Raw genomic sequence first — 20149 nt, 5'->3', positions numbered from 1 at the left:
AAAACAAGTTTACCTTTGGATATTGATAAACATAAACATAAATTCGGTGATGAAAATAATACTGGGGAAGTGTGAAAGCTGGAATGAGCTATAAAAAATTTCTTCGAAGAGCGAAAAGCAGTACCATCGCGGGAAGACTTGTGATGTAAGTCCTAGATAGTATTTTCGATGACTTAACCGCGGCCCAGGATTTTACATATACAAAGAGGTTTTATGTGTTTACCAAGCGGTTGTTCCTTTTGTTATATAATATTTATAACAAGTACCGGGGATGAATTTGTAACAGTTACCAAAGATGAAGAAGAACTTGGTTTGGTACTTTCCTTACGAAAAAGTTTTTAAAACTCGTTTTATAAGAGTATCTACTCTGTTAACGAGTCCACTCGCTGTTTCTTTGTTGTTAGAGGGCGAAAAATAATGTTTAGCGCTCTTTTTTTTATTCCTGTTGCCTAAAGGTGTATCACAAGTAGACATGTATAATTATTTACAAAATTAAATTTAGTTGTAATAATCCTCTTCGTTTTCCTCGAAGTTCATTTCATGAGTTTTGCGGCATCATGTCCATTGGGCCATTTTGCCATCGTATTTGGGGTTTAATCCGAAAAAAATACCACATATGGCGGCTTTTGACGCCTGTTGTAACCCATTCTCGACCCCAGAGCTCTTTGAGATAAACTGAGGTTTTAATCTCAAAGAGCTCTGGGGACGAAAATGGTTGTAACCATAAGAAAATGTGGCTTTATATTGCCTTTATTACTCAATTAATGTTTTAAAAATTTCTAATTTTCAACACAGTATAATAATCAGGATTTGGTGAACTACTGCGCTAGAGAAATAGGTGTATACAAGTAACGTCGTCCTCAGGCGTTCTTACATTATTTTAAGTGCTAGTGGCCTTGACATCATGCAACAAACCCTGGGGATGAGGATGGTATATCAGGCGGAGGGTCGCGGGCGTGTTTTTTAGTAACAGGACCCAGATTGAGTAAGCGTCGAAACCAATGTTGGTGGCTGGTTTTATGGTAGCACTTATAGTGTTGGTGTTGGAGCTAAACCCTCTTTTTCGGTTATTGTTTACCAAATTTATAATATAAATCTGTTGGTCCACTGTTTTTACTGTTTCCACACTTTTTATAAACTCACAAATACACCTTAACAGTTTAAGTTGTTTGCTCATTTTCTGTATTAAAAAAAGAGGTAAACAGGAGTGAATCTAAAGGCTTTGACCATGATGGGCATTATGAATATTTCTAGTTTTCTAAAATGATAATTTTTCTGACGGCATGGTGAGTAACCCTACTACTTAAAACCTTCTGACTTATTTGAATTCAATTAAGTTCTGAGAATGCCTTTTTGTGACGAAATGTACTGATAATTACTTTGCTCCACGTAGCGCCCTATCTTTTTTTTCTGCCATGCATTTGCCAGAGCTGAAAGAGCTTACTGTTGAAAATGTAAAGAAACGAATTCATCATTGAAAAAAAATCTTGTTGGCTTAGCATGAAGTAATACAAATTATCAGCTGGTTAATTACGCAAACAAATCTAACAAATCATATAAATGTATGTGTGCATCAGAGTTCGAATTAGAAATACAAAGTCAGTTTGCCAAAATGTTTTGACTGTAGAGAAGAAAACCTCTTTATAATTGTCTGGCAGGACTGTAGGCTACTTGCTACTGATCCTATGTTAACGATTGATTTATTGCAGCAACCATTATGAAAATAGGTGATACAAATGATTGATGAAGAAATTCATAATTTTAACATGTCCTTCACAGATTGATTTGCTAAGACAGCATCAAAGGTATATATTTAACCTTCTTTTACATTATAGGATTTAGCAAAATATATATTGTGGAAGGGACATTTGAATTGTAAAAAATGTCTGGAGTTTGCTGCAAATGCCTTTACCTTCAAAGGTTCCAGTTAATGCCTTTACGTTATACCTCCAGTTTGTTGCAGAACAGTAGATTCTCTACAGACACAGAAGATACAAGTAACTTATTAAAAAAAGATTCAAAAAGACTGATTGAGAAAACAAAACAGAAATTACATTCGAGAAAGCGAAGACCAACAACCAATGTAACTGACCAAAAGGTTAGAAAGTTTTCTGTGTACTGTTTTTACAAGCATCTTTATGCTTTTAAAAAACATAAAACATGGCAAGGCAGCGATATGACACAATAAGACTTAATGTAGGAAAATATATTGGCTGTTGTATCTCTCTTTAGAGATTTTAGTCTTTGTTTGATTAAATCAGTCTTTACAGAACATTTTTACATTAAATCTATGAGTGATCACCACCATGTCTTTTTTCTTGTGTCATTCAAGAAAAGAAAGCACAGGTATTTTAAAAATATTACCACTTCTTTGCATAACTTATCAAAATACCTAGCTTCCATTCTTAGCAATTACACAAAGAGTGATCACTGTAAAAATGCGAAAGAGTTTTCGGAATTTATCAGAAACATAAGACGAGGACGACAAGTGTATGGTATTATTTGACGTTACTTCACTGTACGCAAATGTACCGATAAAGGTCACATTATATATCATAAGGGAATTACTGCTAAATGATAATGAGTATAAGAACAAAACACGCATCCCTATTGACAAACTAATGCCCTTGGTCCAAATTGTGCTTACAAAAACATGGTATTTATTTGACTGCAACTTCTTTATGCAAACTGACGGTGTGGCCATGGGTGGCCCAACATCCTCTGTGGTAGCTGAAATATATATGCAGAATGAGACTGCTTTAACAATGCTCCAAAAGTTTGGAAAAGATTTGTGGATGACGTCTTTTTGATAATAAAAAGAGCACATCTAAACGCATTTCATTGATTGAGCAATACAAAACCTTCGTTCAAAAGTAGCTCACCCAACAACAACGAAATGAGTCGACTAGATAGGAGTTTCTTTTCTATCTCCTCACTTGATGCCTGCAATAGAGTTTCTGAAAGCCAGCTCACTCTCCAATTAAACTTAATGGCTTTATCAAAACTTAAGCCAAGCAGGCACAAGTATTTCTATTTTTTAATCCTCTTGTCAGGGGACATCTGCCTCAACCCAGGTCCTGTTAAGTATCCCTGTTCTTCATGCTTAAAACCTGTGGCAAAAACACACAAAGCACTTTCTTGTGACAAGTGTGGATTATGGGCTCATAAAAAATGTGAGCGTATTTCTGATAAAAAATATCAACAATTTATGAAGACTCCTGAAGATAAACTGTTTTTCGTTTGCAGTCCCTGTCTTTCTCGTAATTTGCCCTTTGCTAATGAGGAGTCATTTGGTGACGAAATTCCGGACAACATCAATATTACTATTGATGAAAACTTTGATTTTGAGGCAATCAGAAATGGGAAGGGCTTAAAAATGGCCCATCTCAACATTAATGGTCTGTCATCCAAACTAGACTATGTTAAACTTCTGCTACATCAAACAAAACTTGATGTATTCTCCATCTGTGAAACCAAAATTGATGACACCATCACTGACAATGACGTTAAAATTGATGGCTATGTTTGTTATAGGAATGATCGGAATAGACGAGGTGGGGGTGTTCTAATTTTTGTTAATGAAAACTTGGATAGCCACCTTTTGAAACACCTTTACTTCGAAAATGTTGAATCACTATGGGTGAAAGTGTGCCTGAAAAAAACTAAACCTATTTACGTGTGTGGGGTTTACAGGCCACCTGGAGGTAGTGATTTGCAGAGTACCGAAAACCTGTGTACTCATTTTAAACAGTGTTTTAACAAGCTCCCAAAAAGAAAAAGAAGTTTTTATCTTGGGAGATTTTAACTGTAACATGCTTTCAAAATATGCTCTTTCCTCCAAAATAAAGGAATTATGCTCCACTCTTTTCCTAAAACAACATATTACGGAGCCAACTCGTGTTACTGAAAATAGTAGCACTCTTATAGACTTGATACTTTCTAACAGTTCTTGTATTTCTAAAACTGGTGTCATGGATTTAGGCATCAGTGATCACAATTTAGTTTATGTGATCAGAAAATTCAAAAGGCCAAAATTTGAACCTAAAACATGCAAGGTTCGTAGCTACAAGAACTTCAGTAAAGAGGCTTTTCTGAAGGACCTCAGGAATTTAGACTGGTCATATTTTAATAATTATGATGACCTTGATGAAGCATGTGAGAAACTGAATAAAAATGTTAAAACAGTGGCTGACAAACATGCCCCTTTCAAAACACATAGATTTTCTGGCCGTGTTGAGGCATGGGTCACTGATGAATTAATAATAGCCATCAAAGAAAGAGACTTCTTGAAACGGAAAGCATCAAAAACAAAATCCATCATAAACTGGGAAGCTTTCAAACAAAAAAGGAACCAGGTAATAGGTCTCAAAAATCGACTCAAAAACGAGTACTACAATGACGTTTTGCAGGACTTTCAAAAACGGCCAAAACAACTTTGGAAAACCCTAAAAAAACTGGTTCCTGATAAGTCAGGCAATACTACCTCGATAAAACGAGTAGTCCAAAACGATGGTACAGAAACTTCTCACCCAAAAGAAATTTCCAACACATTCAATTCATTTTTTGTCAGTGTTGGTGCCAAACTAGCCTCTAAATTTTCTTCTGACACTACTAATGTTAATCCACCTGTTAGCGGACACGATTTTCGGTGGGCTCGTATTGAGACCAAAAGTGTCGAAAAAATAATTAGTTCACTAAAACTTAATAAAGCTACAGGCTTGGACGGAATTGGTTCACGACTGCTAAAAGCAGGTTCGTCAGTTTTAAGTATTTATTTATCAAGTCTTTTCAACAAATCTTTATTTACTGGTTATGTACCTAAATGTTGGAAGACTAAAAGGGTCTCGCCTATTTTTAAAAGTGGCAATAAAACAGATCCTACTAATTATCGGCCTATCTCCATTTTGCCAATTCCTATGAAAATTTTTGAAAAGTTAGTGCATGAGCAAATGTCTCATTTTATTTCTGAGCACAACTTCCTGAATGACAGACAGTCCGGATTTCGAAAACTCTTTTCCACAGAAACTGCAGTAGTCGATGTCTCTGATTTTATTCTTACTGAGCTCGACCAACATAACTTTGTTTGTGCTGTGCTCATTGACCTTAAAAAAGCTTTTGACACTGTTGATCATAAAATTTTGTTAAAAAAACTATGGTGTTTTTGCATCAGAGATGCTGCCTTTGACTGGTTCGAGTCCTACTTAACGGGCCGAATGCAGCTGACTCTTGTAAACGACACAGGATCAGATCTGCTTCATGAAGACGCTTTTGGGGTGCCGCAGGGATCTGTGTTGGGGCCCCTGCTCTTTCTTTTGTATATTGATGACTTAAAATCTGTCATCAATTCAAACTACCACCATCTATATGCAGATGATACAATAATTATTTCGTCTCATAAAAACTTGGATACCCTTGTCTCCCAGGTCGAGTTAGAACTTTCGCAAGTCGACCTCTGGCTGAATAATAACAAAATGACTATTAATACGGACAAAACTGAAACAATCTTTTTCGGCAACCACAGCCAGTTAAAAAAAGTTGAGAACAAAACTATCAACTATATGGGTATTCCTTTGAAGAGGAGCGAAAAAGTTAAATATCTTGGGGTAACATTTGATCAAAAAATGCAATGGGAAAAGCACATTAATGACATAAATAGAAAAATACTAATTAAATATTCTAAAATTAGAACCATTGCATCCTGTTTAACACCTCACACAAAAAACCTTTTAATTAATGCACTTGTCATGCCATATTTCCACTACTGCTCCTCGGCATGGGCTTGTGCCACCCAAGGTAGATTGGGAAAACTAGAAAAACGATTAAAATGTGTCCGTACCTTTCTTGGGAAAGAGAGGGAATATTCAATGAATAATTTACTCATCAAAAACGATGCCATATTAGTTTTCAAAGCCATGAATCACATTGCTCCTGATTACATGCGCTCAAAATTCCTTTTGACAAAAAACTGTCATAATCATCAAACAAGAGGAGCTTCAAAAAACAGGTTCACACTTCCCTTGGTCAACACGGAATTTGGCAAAAAAGCCTTCCCATTTAGAGCTGCAAAAGTGTGGAATAATCTTCCAGACCAAGTGACCTGTGATGGAAGTCTGCTTTCGTTTAAGACTTCCATCTCGAATGTATTTGGCAAATTCTAATGGAGATCACTTTTTAACTTTTTAATTTTTTGTTTTTTATTCTTTTTCTTTTCAATTTTCACAGATTATAAATGTTACTATGTTTGATTGAGCTGAGGCAGTCTAAGGTTTATCATTTTTTGTTTCTTTTTTGTTCTAGTGGCCCCCAGTGGAAACAATCCACTAACTATAGGTTTTTGTGATTTTCTGGGCTAGCCACTTTAAATATTTATTATTATTATTATTATTATTATTTCGTGAACATATCAATAATTTGCACCCAAAGATTCAATTTACAATTGAAAACGAGAAGAACAGTATATATACTTCCTTTCTTAGGGATTGTCTCCAAGATCATTTCAGTTTTGATACGAATTGAAACGACTTTTATCGTATGGAAATCGTTTCAACATTTTTTTACATCGTTTCATAATCGTATCATGAAACAAATTAAATGTTTCATATTTTATTTGTGCAACGATTTTGTATAAACTACGTAAAAATGAAACGGATTTTGAAACTATTTTGAAACAATTAGAAAAAATCCTGAAACGATCTGATATGATTGTCAAAATATTATTTGTGATAAAAATCGCGTACCCAGAGCACATTAGGTACGGTACACAATCGCGTAACCTGGTCAACCGGCGCACTTGATTGATCACGTAAGCACATATTTACAAGATGAGAAACCTGAGTGTCCTTGTTACTGGACAGAGCAGTCAATGTAGTGAGTGGAGAGAATGACTGAAAGAAAGAGTTATCTCATATAAACCACGCCTTACTTGCAAACGGGTACTCGAGACAGACCATTAAAAAAGTTGAGAGGAAAATCAGGAACAGGACTGATTAGAGCAGTGACAGGGAAGATGCCGAAAATGAACCAGTAGCTACAGTGTGTATGCCACATATACCAGGGCAAGTAACATACTTCGTCTGGTATTGAAAGATCATAAAATAAAGCCAGTGTTTCAATCTAAAATCACGCTACGTAGTATACTATAACATCCAAAAGACAAAATGTGTCTAGAGAGTCAATGTAGTATTGTCTACGAAATCCCGTGTAAGGATTGTGATGCTGTTTATGTTGATGAAACAAAACGAATGTTTAAACAATGTGTGCAAGAACACAAAAGAGCTGTACGCAACACAGTTACAGACAAAAATGAAATTGCGAACCATAGCGGGAAGAATGATCATGTTATTGACAGGGACAATAAAAAGATCATAGACCAAGAGTCTGGTTGGACAGCAAGAAAAGTAAAAGAAGCCATGAATAGTATAGACAGAAATACTCATATCAATAGTATTTCCTATCAACGTCCAGAATTATACCTGCACTTCGGAATGTGAACATTTAGGAAAAAGTGCAAAAAATGGTTCGGAACAAAAGTAGCACAAAGCGAACATTAGAAAATGGAAAGATTTTATTCTATTGCTTCCATCTGGATCCGTAAAAAAGTTAATTACTTCATTGCTGTGATCTGACTGGTTAATTTCGATCCTCTAATTATCTCTTCAAATAATAAATAGCCAAAGATGAATACGATCATTGCTTGTCGAAGACAATTAGCTGTCGAAACGTAGCCTATAATAAACTCACATGTTCATGACATGATAATATTTATATTATTCAAAGCACAGGTATCTTCATTTTGGCACTTAGTTAGACTTGTTTCTCATATTTTGTAAAACATAATGTTTAAAGTAAACTAGTATACTATTGTATATATCTAAGCTTGTGAGCTTTTAATCCCAAACTTATTTGCTAGGATATACAGAATGATTTATATATTCTTCATACCAACTTTTTTTTCTAAAAGTAAAGCAACAGAATGCATCAATGGGTGTCGGATTGAAGTTATTTTACTTTTATATATAGTTGTCAGAGAAGTCAAAAGAAATAGCTGTTCCATCCTCTAGAATATCACGCATGATTAGTTATGGAAGTAAGTTCATTGCTATGCTTGTTATGTTAACAAAATCAAACCAAACTTCCAACTCTGCATCGAAAGCTCAAATTGGAATTGCAATGCTGGAATTATTATCTATAGGGGATTGTGATTTATTTATCTATTTATCTATCATAAAGAACAGTATGGGTACTTTGGACATATGACAACATCACAATGAAAGTACTGACATTAGCTAACACATTTGACATACTGCAACTGTGGTGAAATTTGAGTTGTATTTTATTTGCTTATCACAAGTTATGCAGGAATAGGGCAGATTTAGTCCCAAGACCAAATAGGTTAAGATTGATTATCTTGTGTTTTAGCTCTTGCAGCTGGACTTGGTTTTGGTGCATTGAATGAAAGTGTAAGAAAACAGTTAGGCGTAAGTTCAGGTAAATTTTGGTATGACTTTAAAATTCACAGAAACAACAAAAGAATATTATGCTTACTTTAATATGCTGTATATGTACTGTGTAAGGTTTTCTATGAAGCAATTTTTGCGTTTTTAGGAACTGCTTTGTATGGAAATTCGTTTCTAACTGAAGCTAATGTTGAGCGGATAGTAACTACTTTGTGTAAAGTTAGAGGTGCTGCACTGAAGTTTGGCCAGATGATGAGCATTCAAGGTAACTAGTTTAGTATATACATGTTATAAATTGTATAATTGACTGAACCTGTTTGAGAGATGAGTTTGTGCTCATGATGACTCATGAATGCAGTGTTGCCTAAAGATACTGTAAAAATTGAACAACCATTATTTCAATGTGTATTAATAACATTTGTTTATTATAACGTTTGGTTATTTAGAAAACAAAGAACGGTGATGTTATTTCTCCTCGACATTTTTTGTATGCCATAATTTCTCACCATATTTTTTTAACAACAATAAACTTAAAATTGCGTGTACGTCACATATTTTAGGCCATATAATTTAGCGACTATATACAAGTGATTTAAAATCGTTTTTCTATGAATATTTTTTCTTATAATAAGCTGGGAATGCACATTGATTTTGTTAAAGTTTTCTAGTAACCTTGTTGTCTCCACAAATCCTAATTTGCGTATATAAACAAAAAAAAACATTTTATATTTTCTGTAAGTTTGTGACAGTGGCATTCACTAAAACAATTAATGTCACCCTTGCACATATACTACTTATTAGAAAATTTTATTATACATTGCATTGTATTTAGATAACTCATTTGTTCCTGATGAAGTGCAAAAAATATTTGATCGTGTCCGGGCTAATGCTGATTTTATGCCTCAATGGCAAATGCAGGTACAGCAATCGTTGTTAGATTGGAATAACAGCATTAATTCCATATGAGATATTTTCTATGTTGTCTAAAATCTTTACATCGAATCTGTTTAAAAAATGAATTATACAAGTCTGAAATTTCGATGATATATGACAACAAGGAATAATAGTGATGTGGTATAAAAAAAAAACACGTTGCTTTTCCAGAACGGGTTTATTAGTAAAACAATGTGATTGTTTTGTGCAGCAGATTTAATTTCTTTTATTGTGATGAAAATTAATACCAAAAACAGGATTTTGATTTACAACTAAAACCTTTATATTATTATAATCAGTGGCACCATAGCTTAGTGGTTATAGCTCTCGCACTTTATGCGGGAGACCAGGGTTCAATTCCCTTTCAATACAAGACAGTAAATATTGCCACACTCTAAGCCATCTGAATACTCTTGGAATACCCATTTAAGCCATGGACTTCCTGGAGTTAATAAACAGGGTATATGCCTTGATATTTGTGAGGCTACCCTGTAAAGTATGTACGTATTTTCACCAGCTTCGAACAGTTGTAGTGTGTTTAAAAATAAATTTTTACTTCACCACTTTTTGTAACATCATTAGAAGCTTGAAGCTTGCCAAAATACCCATGTTATTATTTTTATTTTTTCCTTATTCTTTTTAGAAAGTTATGACGTCAGAATTTGGTGCAGAATGGAAAAGTAAATTTAAGAGTTTCGATAATAAGCCTTTTGCAGCTGCATCAATTGGACAAGTTCATTGTGGAGAAACGTTGGATGGGAGAACTATTGCTGTTAAAATTCAGGTTTCAGGTTTCTGTAAAATTAATTATCACTAGTCGTTAGCCCGTGTAAAATCCACGGGTTCACCCGTCCTTTTTATACCGCATTGTGTGCTTCTGGCTATTTCGCAGCTAAGCTACCATTTTGTGTGACAGACAGACAGACAGACAGACAGACAGACAGACAGACAGACAGACAGACAGACAGACAGACAGACAGACAGACAGACAGACAGACAGACAGACAGACAGACAGACAGACAGACAGACAGACAGACAGACGTATACGGGTATTATAATATAGATGTTGTATTTCAGGATTGTCATCAATTTGAAACAATTTTTCGGTGAAAAAGTTAAACTTTAAAGTTCATCTTGTCGTGCTGATACATGCTTTTTTATAACAACTGACTTTAAAATTGTGTTTCACCATTTTCCCAAATTCCCAAACAGCATCAATTAAAAGTATTCTTTGGCCAGGAATATGGAAGCAGCCTTAAATAAAAAAAAATTATTTAACCTTTTAAGAGCTTTAACTAAAAATATTTTTAGACAGTAGCGTACAAACAAGTAATTTATTTGTTCTTTTAAAATTCTTTTTGCACTACATATAGCATGCACCTTGGCAGTGATATATTCACATCGAGTCCAGAAAACACTGGACATGCAACTGTTGCAATAATTAGAGTACTGTTTAAGATTTTAGATATATAATCTAAACCAAGTCTATTTTGTGAGCATTGACAAGCACATTTGACAGGTTTATAATGCATGTATCTGATTTTTAAATAGCGCAAATTAAGATGTAACATATTTCTCTTTTTATTTTTTCTGTAGCTCCTCCTCTTCTTTTTTTTTAATTTTTCTTTAGTTCTACGCATATTTCTTTGTTAGAATTTTTTTAAATTGAGTTTAATGGGCATGTCATACGTAAGACTTACCTCAGAGAAACACAAACTGGTAGAGGGTCCTGGTTAAAAAATAAATAAATGAATTACATGACATTGTCTAGGTATTAAATGTCGCTAGTAAGGGACATGTTTCTTTGTAATTCATACCCTTTGGTAAAAATAACAACTTCAAATGTGTGGTGATCAAAAATCTTTGTGTTGAATGAAAGCATTGTATAACAGATTATTTTCCCTTCTTTAGTATCCTGGAGTGGCAGAAAGTATCAACAGTGATATTGATACACTGCTATCAATACTTGTTTTGTCAAAACTCCTGCCAGAAGGTATGTAGTAAATCTATATATATAAAGTCTATTCACTCTATTTTAGCCGTCGTCTGTCAGTGTGTCTGCGAAAGCCGCGTTTCGTTACGGATACACGAAATAAGTGATATATAAAGGACGGGCGACCCCGTGAATTTTTCCTAGGTTTAGCGACTAGTCTATGTTATAATACCTGTATATGTCTGTCACGCAGAATGGTTACCACAGTAGGGAGACACAAAATGCGCTAAATAAACAACTGGCGAACCCGTGGATGGGCCACCGACTAGTAAAATAACATTTTGACAGGCTTTTTAAAAGTAACAATTCGTTTTTTTGTATTGTCCCACACACCACCTAAAAGATCTGAAAGTGTTAATGCAATCTTTTGGTTTACCATTTTGTCTCTACTACATCAGTTTTAAAACCGACATGAAAAAATTTGGAGTTGAAAACAAAAAAATTAAAGATATTTGCAAAGATATTTTGTTCTTTTGACTGTACAAGTGTAAATACGCTTTAGAAAATTGAATAATAATAATATTAGTAGTAATTATGTGACCATCTTTGGGGATTCCACCCTAATGACATTTGACAGAGGTACTTATGGCATTGCTCTAATTTGCTTACCTGTAACACAAGCCAGTTCACAGTCAGTAGATTGATCCAAATGGAGTGCATTTTTAACACTGAACTTTAAAGTACTCCGGAGTTGGAAATGGAGCGTGTAACCATATGATTACAAGTCGAATGCGCTACGACTACGTCATCTCTGCTGATATGTTGTTAATTAATTGCAGGTTTATTTCTGGAGCAAGCAGCAGATGTTGCTCGCAAAGAATTAACATGGGAAGTGGATTATCTACGTGAAGCAGACTGTTCAGCTCGATTTAAGTATGCATTTTTTTTAATTCAGATATTCTTTTTATTCTAATTTTTTTTGGTTATCTATATTATAATACCCGTCTGTCACGAAAAAAGCTATCGCAAGTAGTGGGACTCACGGAAAATCCCCGCAGCCCAGCAGCTTTATTTTGAATCGCACATTTACTTGTGGCCTAATGGCGTTGTGAGCCGGGTCCCCGGGCTAGTTCAATTAATAACTGAGATAATATATTTGTCGACTTCTTGTGCTTGTTTGGTTGCTAAGAGTCTTTCAAATTGAAAGATGCAAACCATGACAAACAAAAAGCTCATATTTCATTTTCCTTTGCTAAACTCCACAAAAGATTTTTTTTGTCTATTCTCAAATCTTTCTTGCCCAGTTTTAACCTTCAACATAATGTTGCAACGAGCTTGCATTGCAATGTATTTTTACAAATTTAAGCTTCAGGCTACTTGACAGATAAATATAAAGGCTACAATTTACTTTATTTGAATCTTCAAACAATTAATTTCGAACAAGTTATTCTACATAGTAAAACATTTATATATCAACATTTCTTGTCTGTTTTAGAAAGCTACTGGAGGATGACGATGAATACTATGTTGCTGATTATATACCAGAACTTACAACGAAACGAGTTTTAACAACAGAGCTCATGCAAGGTGTTCCACTGGATGCGGTCTTTGATTTAGATCAAGAAACAAGAAATAGGGTATGGCATCTAATCACCATGTTATTTGCATGCCAGCTTTAGCCACTAATAGGCAAGAGTAGCTTTTATGTATCCATTTGTTTTTGAAAAATATTTTTGTTAGCAAAATTTTTTAGCTTTAAGTATAATGTGCAGCTAGCTCACCTAACAGTGTATGGGTTAACAAGATCTGTTGTAAAACATATGCGGTGATCTCGCCTGACTTCGCAAAATTTCTTAGCTATCTACACATTCCTTGGTCTCGATTAAGCATTTACATGGTTGGAAATGACGTATATTTTTTCTTCCAGGTATCCACAGGAATCTTGAAGCTGTGTTTAAGAGAATTATTTGAATTTAATTTCATGCAAACCGATCCAAACTGGTCCAACTTTCTTTATAACCAACACACAGATCAGGTGAGAAAAATACTACTTGACAGTAACTCGTGAATATGAAAATCTGCTGCGTTCTTTGGTATTGTTGTTAGTTGGTGCTTAATTCCTACCCTCCTGCACACATTGCGTTTGTTACCAGTCTCCAACTTTAAAAATAGTATTTCATGTGGGTAATGTTCTTAATGTTACACAATGTTGTTTGCAGAATTGACAACTTAACACTGAGAATGTTGAAACGTGACTCTTATAATAGCATCAACTGTTATTATTATTATTTTTTATAAAGACAGGTGAAAGTCATCTATTTACACCACAGTTGCATACCTGTCACTGGAATAAAAAATTTAAGCCACCCATGTAGTATAAAAGAGGTTAAGCAACCCTAAAGTTTTGAACGTTTTGCTCCCTCAGCAGAAGTAGTTTTGCTCCCTCCTACGAAATTAGATTTTTGAACAACTTTCTCCGCAAACCTCCTCAATTTTGGTTTGTCAATATTTTTATTTTAAAATTGCGTAAAAATGGTACATGGATATAGAAATAATGTGTTTTTTACTCGTGGCGATGCCTTTAAAACCTCTTCAAATATTCTCAAGTTGCACTATTTATTAATGTGTTCAATTAATATGTATAGTATAATCACGGGAGTTTTCGAAAAATTAATCTTCATCTGATGAATCTATGTAATAAATTAAAAATTTTATGGTCATTTTTTACAGCAAAAAGCTCTAAAAAAGACATCCTGATAGAAATTTAGAAATTGACAAAAAATTTTAACTCTGCAGCTCATCTAAAATGCGAAAGATAGAATGAAATTTAAAGTAATATGTTAAAAAATAACTAAATAACTGAACTAAAAAAGAACCCAATCCACACTGGTAGCTTCCGCGGACCCCTACGTGGTTCAAAATTGTCCGCGGACCCCTGGGTGGTTTAAATTTGTCAACGATAACAGCTGACACAGACCAGGCTTTTTTCTAACAACAAAAAAAATTCACTTACAAAAATATGTCAAACAAAATCTAATTTTTAGCAATAACTGTACAAGCATTTCTTCCATTTAAACAACAATGGTATTGATTTGATATATTGTAACAGCTACTACTATTTCTCCAAACAATCAGTCAGAAATTTAAATTGAATGCTTCTGGCTACAAGTCGAAATCGTTTCATTGTATTGTATCAGAATTTTATTCTTTTTTAGTTGTGTCTGTTGGATTTTGGCGCAAGCCGAGAGTACTCGAAATCGTTTGTCGACGCCTATATAAATGTAAGAGGTTTGCTTCGTTACGAGTTCTATCAATCGCAACGTAACTTGTGGACAAATCCCTTTACAGCAGACAGCCTCAATAAACCGGACACTAAAAGAGACACTTTTTTTCGGTCCTGCGTGTATATTTTGTCCGAAATTAATCTTCAAAGAAGCAGACATTTTAAACTTTTATATACTTCTTACCTATTATTCTTTACAACTGTTTGTGTAGAATAGTAATTATTTCCACGTTTATCTAATAAATGGATTGTATCGACATATCAAGTTGGACTTCTGCTGTTAGACAATAAGAAAGGCTGCGGAGAGCCTAGTAAGCAAACGGATCTTAAATTTAAAGAATTTCGAATCAAACCTTTTGAAAGCGGATATAATTTAAAGAAATTCCGTAAAATATTTTTTTTTTATTTTATTTTTTTTTCACCGATGATTTCTTCGGTACCAGACCCTCCCACTAAATAACTTAAATGGCAACAATTTTTTTCTAGGTTATACATGGAGCGTCGATCGGCGACCGTGAAATTGTCAGCAATGGGCTGACGAAGTTGGGATTTCAAACTGGATACGAATCCAAGGTATGCACTCAAAATGCTAAGAGAAAATTATTTTCTTGATTCTGTATGATTTCTTAAAATTAAATTCTGTTCCAACAAGAATTAAATTCGGTTAAATTCGCTATTTTTGAATTCTTTAAACACGAAAAAGTACACGAAATCTTCTTTACTGGCATTTTTTTGAAAGATACATAAACTCGCATTTAATCCTGCCTGAAGGAATTACCTCATGTGTCTGAGAATAAAATGAAGTGACCATATTTGCTCAGGTTCAAACGATAGATCTATTATTATTTTTTAGGCGTTTATTCAAGCTAATATCGATGCTGTTATGATACTTGGCTATCCGTTTGCCAAAAATGAAATATTTGACTTTGGTGCACAAAAAATTATTGTAAAAATTAGAGACCTTATCCCTGTGATGTTAAGTCATAGACTGGTACCGCCACCTGACGAAACGTATTCCTTGCACAGGAAAATGTCTGGCGCCTTCCTTCTATGCACGAAGCTCGGCGCCAAAATCAACTGTTATAATTTATTCAATGATATTTGGAATGTGTATAAAAATACATAATCAGTTATCTAGGTTATCTATACATATAGTGAAACCTCCTTATAGAAGATACCTGTCTACAACGGACACTCAGAAATAGAATGACGGTCAGACTCTTATAACTAAACAGTTTATAGCGGACTTCGTAACAAGATTACTATTGAGCTGACATCTGTTTTACTTTTTTATATAAAAGATACAATATTTTCAGTTTATTATCTTCAGTTTCTTTCTTCTTTCTAAATCAGCCTCTTGACACACTTTATGGTCGATTTAACTGTACACTACCATGCCAGAGCAGTTATTTGAAGCAATATAATTCAATTTGGGACGAACATTATTTAGCAGACATCTCGCCACAGCGGACTTGTTCTTGGAGTCCAGATCGAGATCGCTATAAGGAGGTTTCAATGCGATCACAAACGTTAGTAATGGTCGTTCTCAATTTCGTCCAGAGTGTGATCTTAAAAACACCTGAAAAATATCGTTTGAAAGAAAGAAATTTAAATTATTAACAAGCCTATTAATAGTAAAATTCGAAGTGAAGTCAACCTCTTTTTCAACCTTTTATTACCGGAGCCGTTTTTGAGAAAAGTTAATCTTTAAGATTAACGCCCATTCTGAATAACCGGACGTAAAAAAATAATAAGCGGACGTAAAAAACACTTCGTCCGAAAATTGGACATTGAGATCAAGGGTGATCATATTAAAACTTGTTCAAGGAGATAAATGAAGAAGACATACCTCCTATCGCTTAAAGATAACAAATCCTCCCGTTTAGGTTCCAACATCATTCGGAGCTCTTTTACATTATTTGTTCTTCTGGGACGAGAAATACTGTGATGCGGTCATCAAAGGCGTAGAAGTTTAAAGTCAAATGACAACATATCAAATACTAGCATACCTTAATGGAATAAATTGTCAAATTGACTTATTTAAAAGATGGACAATAATCCCTTTTTATAGACGACATCAGACAAAATGTTAATAAGGAATTTCCTGATAAAATATTAATAATAATAAAAAATACCTCGTCACCACAAGTAAAAGTTTAAAAAATAAGGATATCATTATATAAAAAATCCTCGATAGTTTTTGTTGTGGTCCGTCTAGGATTGGTTATTAAAGAATTTCATGGCTTCTGTCATGACCTACGTCGCCCCTCGCGTAAAGGCGGCCAAGGTTTAGTGTTACCTAAATTCACCGCGCAATCCTTCTCGCGAAAGGGATTGACCGCACATGCCTCTTTTCCAAACTCTGACTTTAGCCATAGTAATCACACTTACTGCTGAACTATTATGTGATAAAACTAGGATAAACTATTAAATCACATCTCAACCCCGCGTTCCCAGGGCAATTTTTCGCTTTTTTGATATCCGAGACGGCGCAAAGAAATGGTTGATCACATCTAGGTCAAAAATTGGGAACTTTGTTAGGACATTCTAGCCTATTGATCAAGCTGTATTTCAAAAAAATTTATGTGGCGATGAATAAGGTTGGAAGATACTCACCAATATTATGTACATGGTTAAAATTAAATAAAAAATCATTTCCCTAAGTTTTCAAATACTACGTCTTTTAAATTTTGAATATAAATTTTAAAATAAAAACGAAAGTAAATTCGTATACAGAAATCACGTGATTCCAAACTCACACTCTCGCACACAATTCTTCTAACAGCCCGTTTAATGTCCTACTCTTAACTCCTCCAACAACAACTCTATAATCTTTGCGTCCTCACAGCAGCAGCAATACAGCTTTGTTTTAAATCAACCATAACTTTTCACACATCAACAATTGGTAAAGTCAAATGTCACCTTTCTTCTACGAAGGTGCCTGGAAATTTTGGTTGCAATGCTATGGGTCCCAATTCGAGGTCGAATGCCAAACATTTCCAAACAACGTGATACATCGATAGACAAATACAAGGGGTGTCTTCTTCTGGACCTGCTACGTTCGCTAATGACTTCACCGCATATTGCCATTTAGATGTCCAGCATATAGCTGTAAAAAACAGGACATTCTTCCATCATCCTGTAGTAAACCTTGTGGCTTAACATCAAGGTGGAATTTATACTCAACGATTGCTATGTTCAAATTAATTTCAGATTCAGTTTTTAGCTTGAGCTTCTTTGATGAAGAATGGCGTTTATTAGAAAAATAAACTTTATATACGTCTGACGAAACGTATTCCTTGCACAGGAAAATGTCTGGCGCCTTCCTTCTATGCACGAAGCTCGGCGCCAAAATCAACTGTTATAATTTATTCAATGATATTTGGAATGTGTATAAAAATACATAATCAGTTATCTAGGTTATCTATACATATAGTGAAACCTCCTTATAGAAGATACCTGTCTACAACGGACACTCAGAAATAGAATGACGGTCAGACTCTTATAACTAAACAGTTTATAGCGGACTTCGTAACAAGATTACTATTGAGCTGACATCTGTTTTACTTTTTTATATAAAAGATACAATATTTTCAGTTTATTATCTTCAGTTTCTTTCTTCTTTCTAAATCAGCCTCTTGACACACTTTATGGTCGATTTAACTGTACACTACCATGCCAGAGCAGTTATTTGAAGCAATATAATTCAATTTGGGACGAACATTATTTAGCAGACATCTCGCCACAGCGGACTTGTTCTTGGAGTCCAGATCGAGATCGCTATAAGGAGGTTTCAATGCGATCACAAACGTTAGTAATGGTCGTTCTCAATTTCGTCCAGAGTGTGATCTTAAAAACACCTGAAAAATATCGTTTGAAAGAAAGAAATTTAAATTATTAACAAGCCTATTAATAGTAAAATTCGAAGTGAAGTCAACCTCTTTTTCAACCTTTTATTACCGGAGCCGTTTTTGAGAAAAGTTAATCTTTAAGATTAACGCCCATTCTGAATAACCGGACGTAAAAAAATAATAAGCGGACGTAAAAAACACTTCGTCCGAAAATTGGACATTGAGATCAAGGGTGATCATATTAAAACTTGTTCAAGGAGATAAATGAAGAAGACATACCTCCTATCGCTTAAAGATAACAAATCCTCCCGTTTAGGTTCCAACATCATTCGGAGCTCTTTTACATTATTTGTTCTTCTGGGACGAGAAATACTGTGATGCGGTCATCAAAGGCGTAGAAGTTTAAAGTCAAATGACAACATATCAAATACTAGCATACCTTAATGGAATAAATTGTCAAATTGACTTATTTAAAAGATGGACAATAATCCCTTTTTATAGACGACATCAGACAAAATGTTAATAAGGAATTTCCTGATAAAATATTAATAATAATAAAAAATACCTCGTCACCACAAGTAAAAGTTTAAAAAATAAGGATATCATTATATAAAAAATCCTCGATAGTTTTTGTTGTGGTCCGTCTAGGATTGGTTATTAAAGAATTTCATGGCTTCTGTCATGACCTACGTCGCCCCTCGCGTAAAGGCGGCCAAGGTTTAGTGTTACCTAAATTCACCGCGCAATCCTTCTCGCGAAAGGGATTGACCGCACATGCCTCTTTTCCAAACTCTGACTTTAGCCATAGTAATCACACTTACTGCTGAACTATTATGTGATAAAACTAGGATAAACTATTAAATCACATCTCAACCCCGCGTTCCCAGGGCAATTTTTCGCTTTTTTGATATCCGAGACGGCGCAAAGAAATGGTTGATCACATCTAGGTCAAAAATTGGGAACTTTGTTAGGACATTCTAGCCTATTGATCAAGCTGTATTTCAAAAAAATTTATGTGGCGATGAATAAGGTTGGAAGATACTCACCAATATTATGTACATGGTTAAAATTAAATAAAAAATCATTTCCCTAAGTTTTCAAATACTACGTCTTTTAAATTTTGAATATAAATTTTAAAATAAAAACGAAAGTAAATTCGTATACAGAAATCACGTGATTCCAAACTCACACTCTCGCACACAATTCTTCTAACAGCCCGTTTAATGTCCTACTCTTAACTCCTCCAACAACAACTCTATAATCTTTGCGTCCTCACAGCAGCAGCAATACAGCTTTGTTTTAAATCAACCATAACTTTTCACACATCAACAATTGGTAAAGTCAAATGTCACCTTTCTTCTACGAAGGTGCCTGGAAATTTTGGTTGCAATGCTATGGGTCCCAATTCGAGGTCGAATGCCAAACATTTCCAAACAACGTGATACATCGATAGACAAATACAAGGGGTGTCTTCTTCTGGACCTGCTACGTTCGCTAATGACTTCACCGCATATTGCCATTTAGATGTCCAGCATATAGCTGTAAAAAACAGGACATTCTTCCATCATCCTGTAGTAAACCTTGTGGCTTAACATCAAGGTGGAATTTATACTCAACGATTGCTATGTTCAAATTAATTTCAGATTCAGTTTTTAGCTTGAGCTTCTTTGATGAAGAATGGCGTTTATTAGA

General features: G+C 34.6%; 1 protein-coding gene across 1 annotated transcript; it reads left to right on the top strand.

Annotated features, from left to right (window-relative positions):
* The first annotated feature begins 1839 nt into the window (after positions 1-1839).
* On the top strand, positions 1840-15737 carry LOC130656871 (atypical kinase COQ8B, mitochondrial-like). Its single transcript, XM_057459813.1, has 13 exons — positions 1840-2098; positions 8020-8086; positions 8419-8487; positions 8605-8721; positions 9289-9374; positions 10033-10173; positions 11302-11383; positions 12163-12256; positions 12819-12960; positions 13251-13358; positions 14539-14604; positions 15093-15179; positions 15460-15737. Exons 1-13 carry the CDS (start codon positions 1883-1885, stop codon positions 15730-15732), a joined length of 1548 nt encoding a protein of 515 aa, XP_057315796.1. The 5' UTR covers positions 1840-1882; the 3' UTR covers positions 15733-15737.
* Positions 15738-20149: the final 4412 nt, after the last annotated feature.

The sequence above is a fragment of the Hydractinia symbiolongicarpus genome, chromosome 9 (genome assembly GCF_029227915.1).
Source record: "Hydractinia symbiolongicarpus strain clone_291-10 chromosome 9, HSymV2.1, whole genome shotgun sequence".
Classification (NCBI taxonomy): domain Eukaryota; kingdom Metazoa; phylum Cnidaria; class Hydrozoa; order Anthoathecata; family Hydractiniidae; genus Hydractinia; species Hydractinia symbiolongicarpus.
This window is presented reverse-complemented; position numbering and strand designations above follow the sequence as displayed.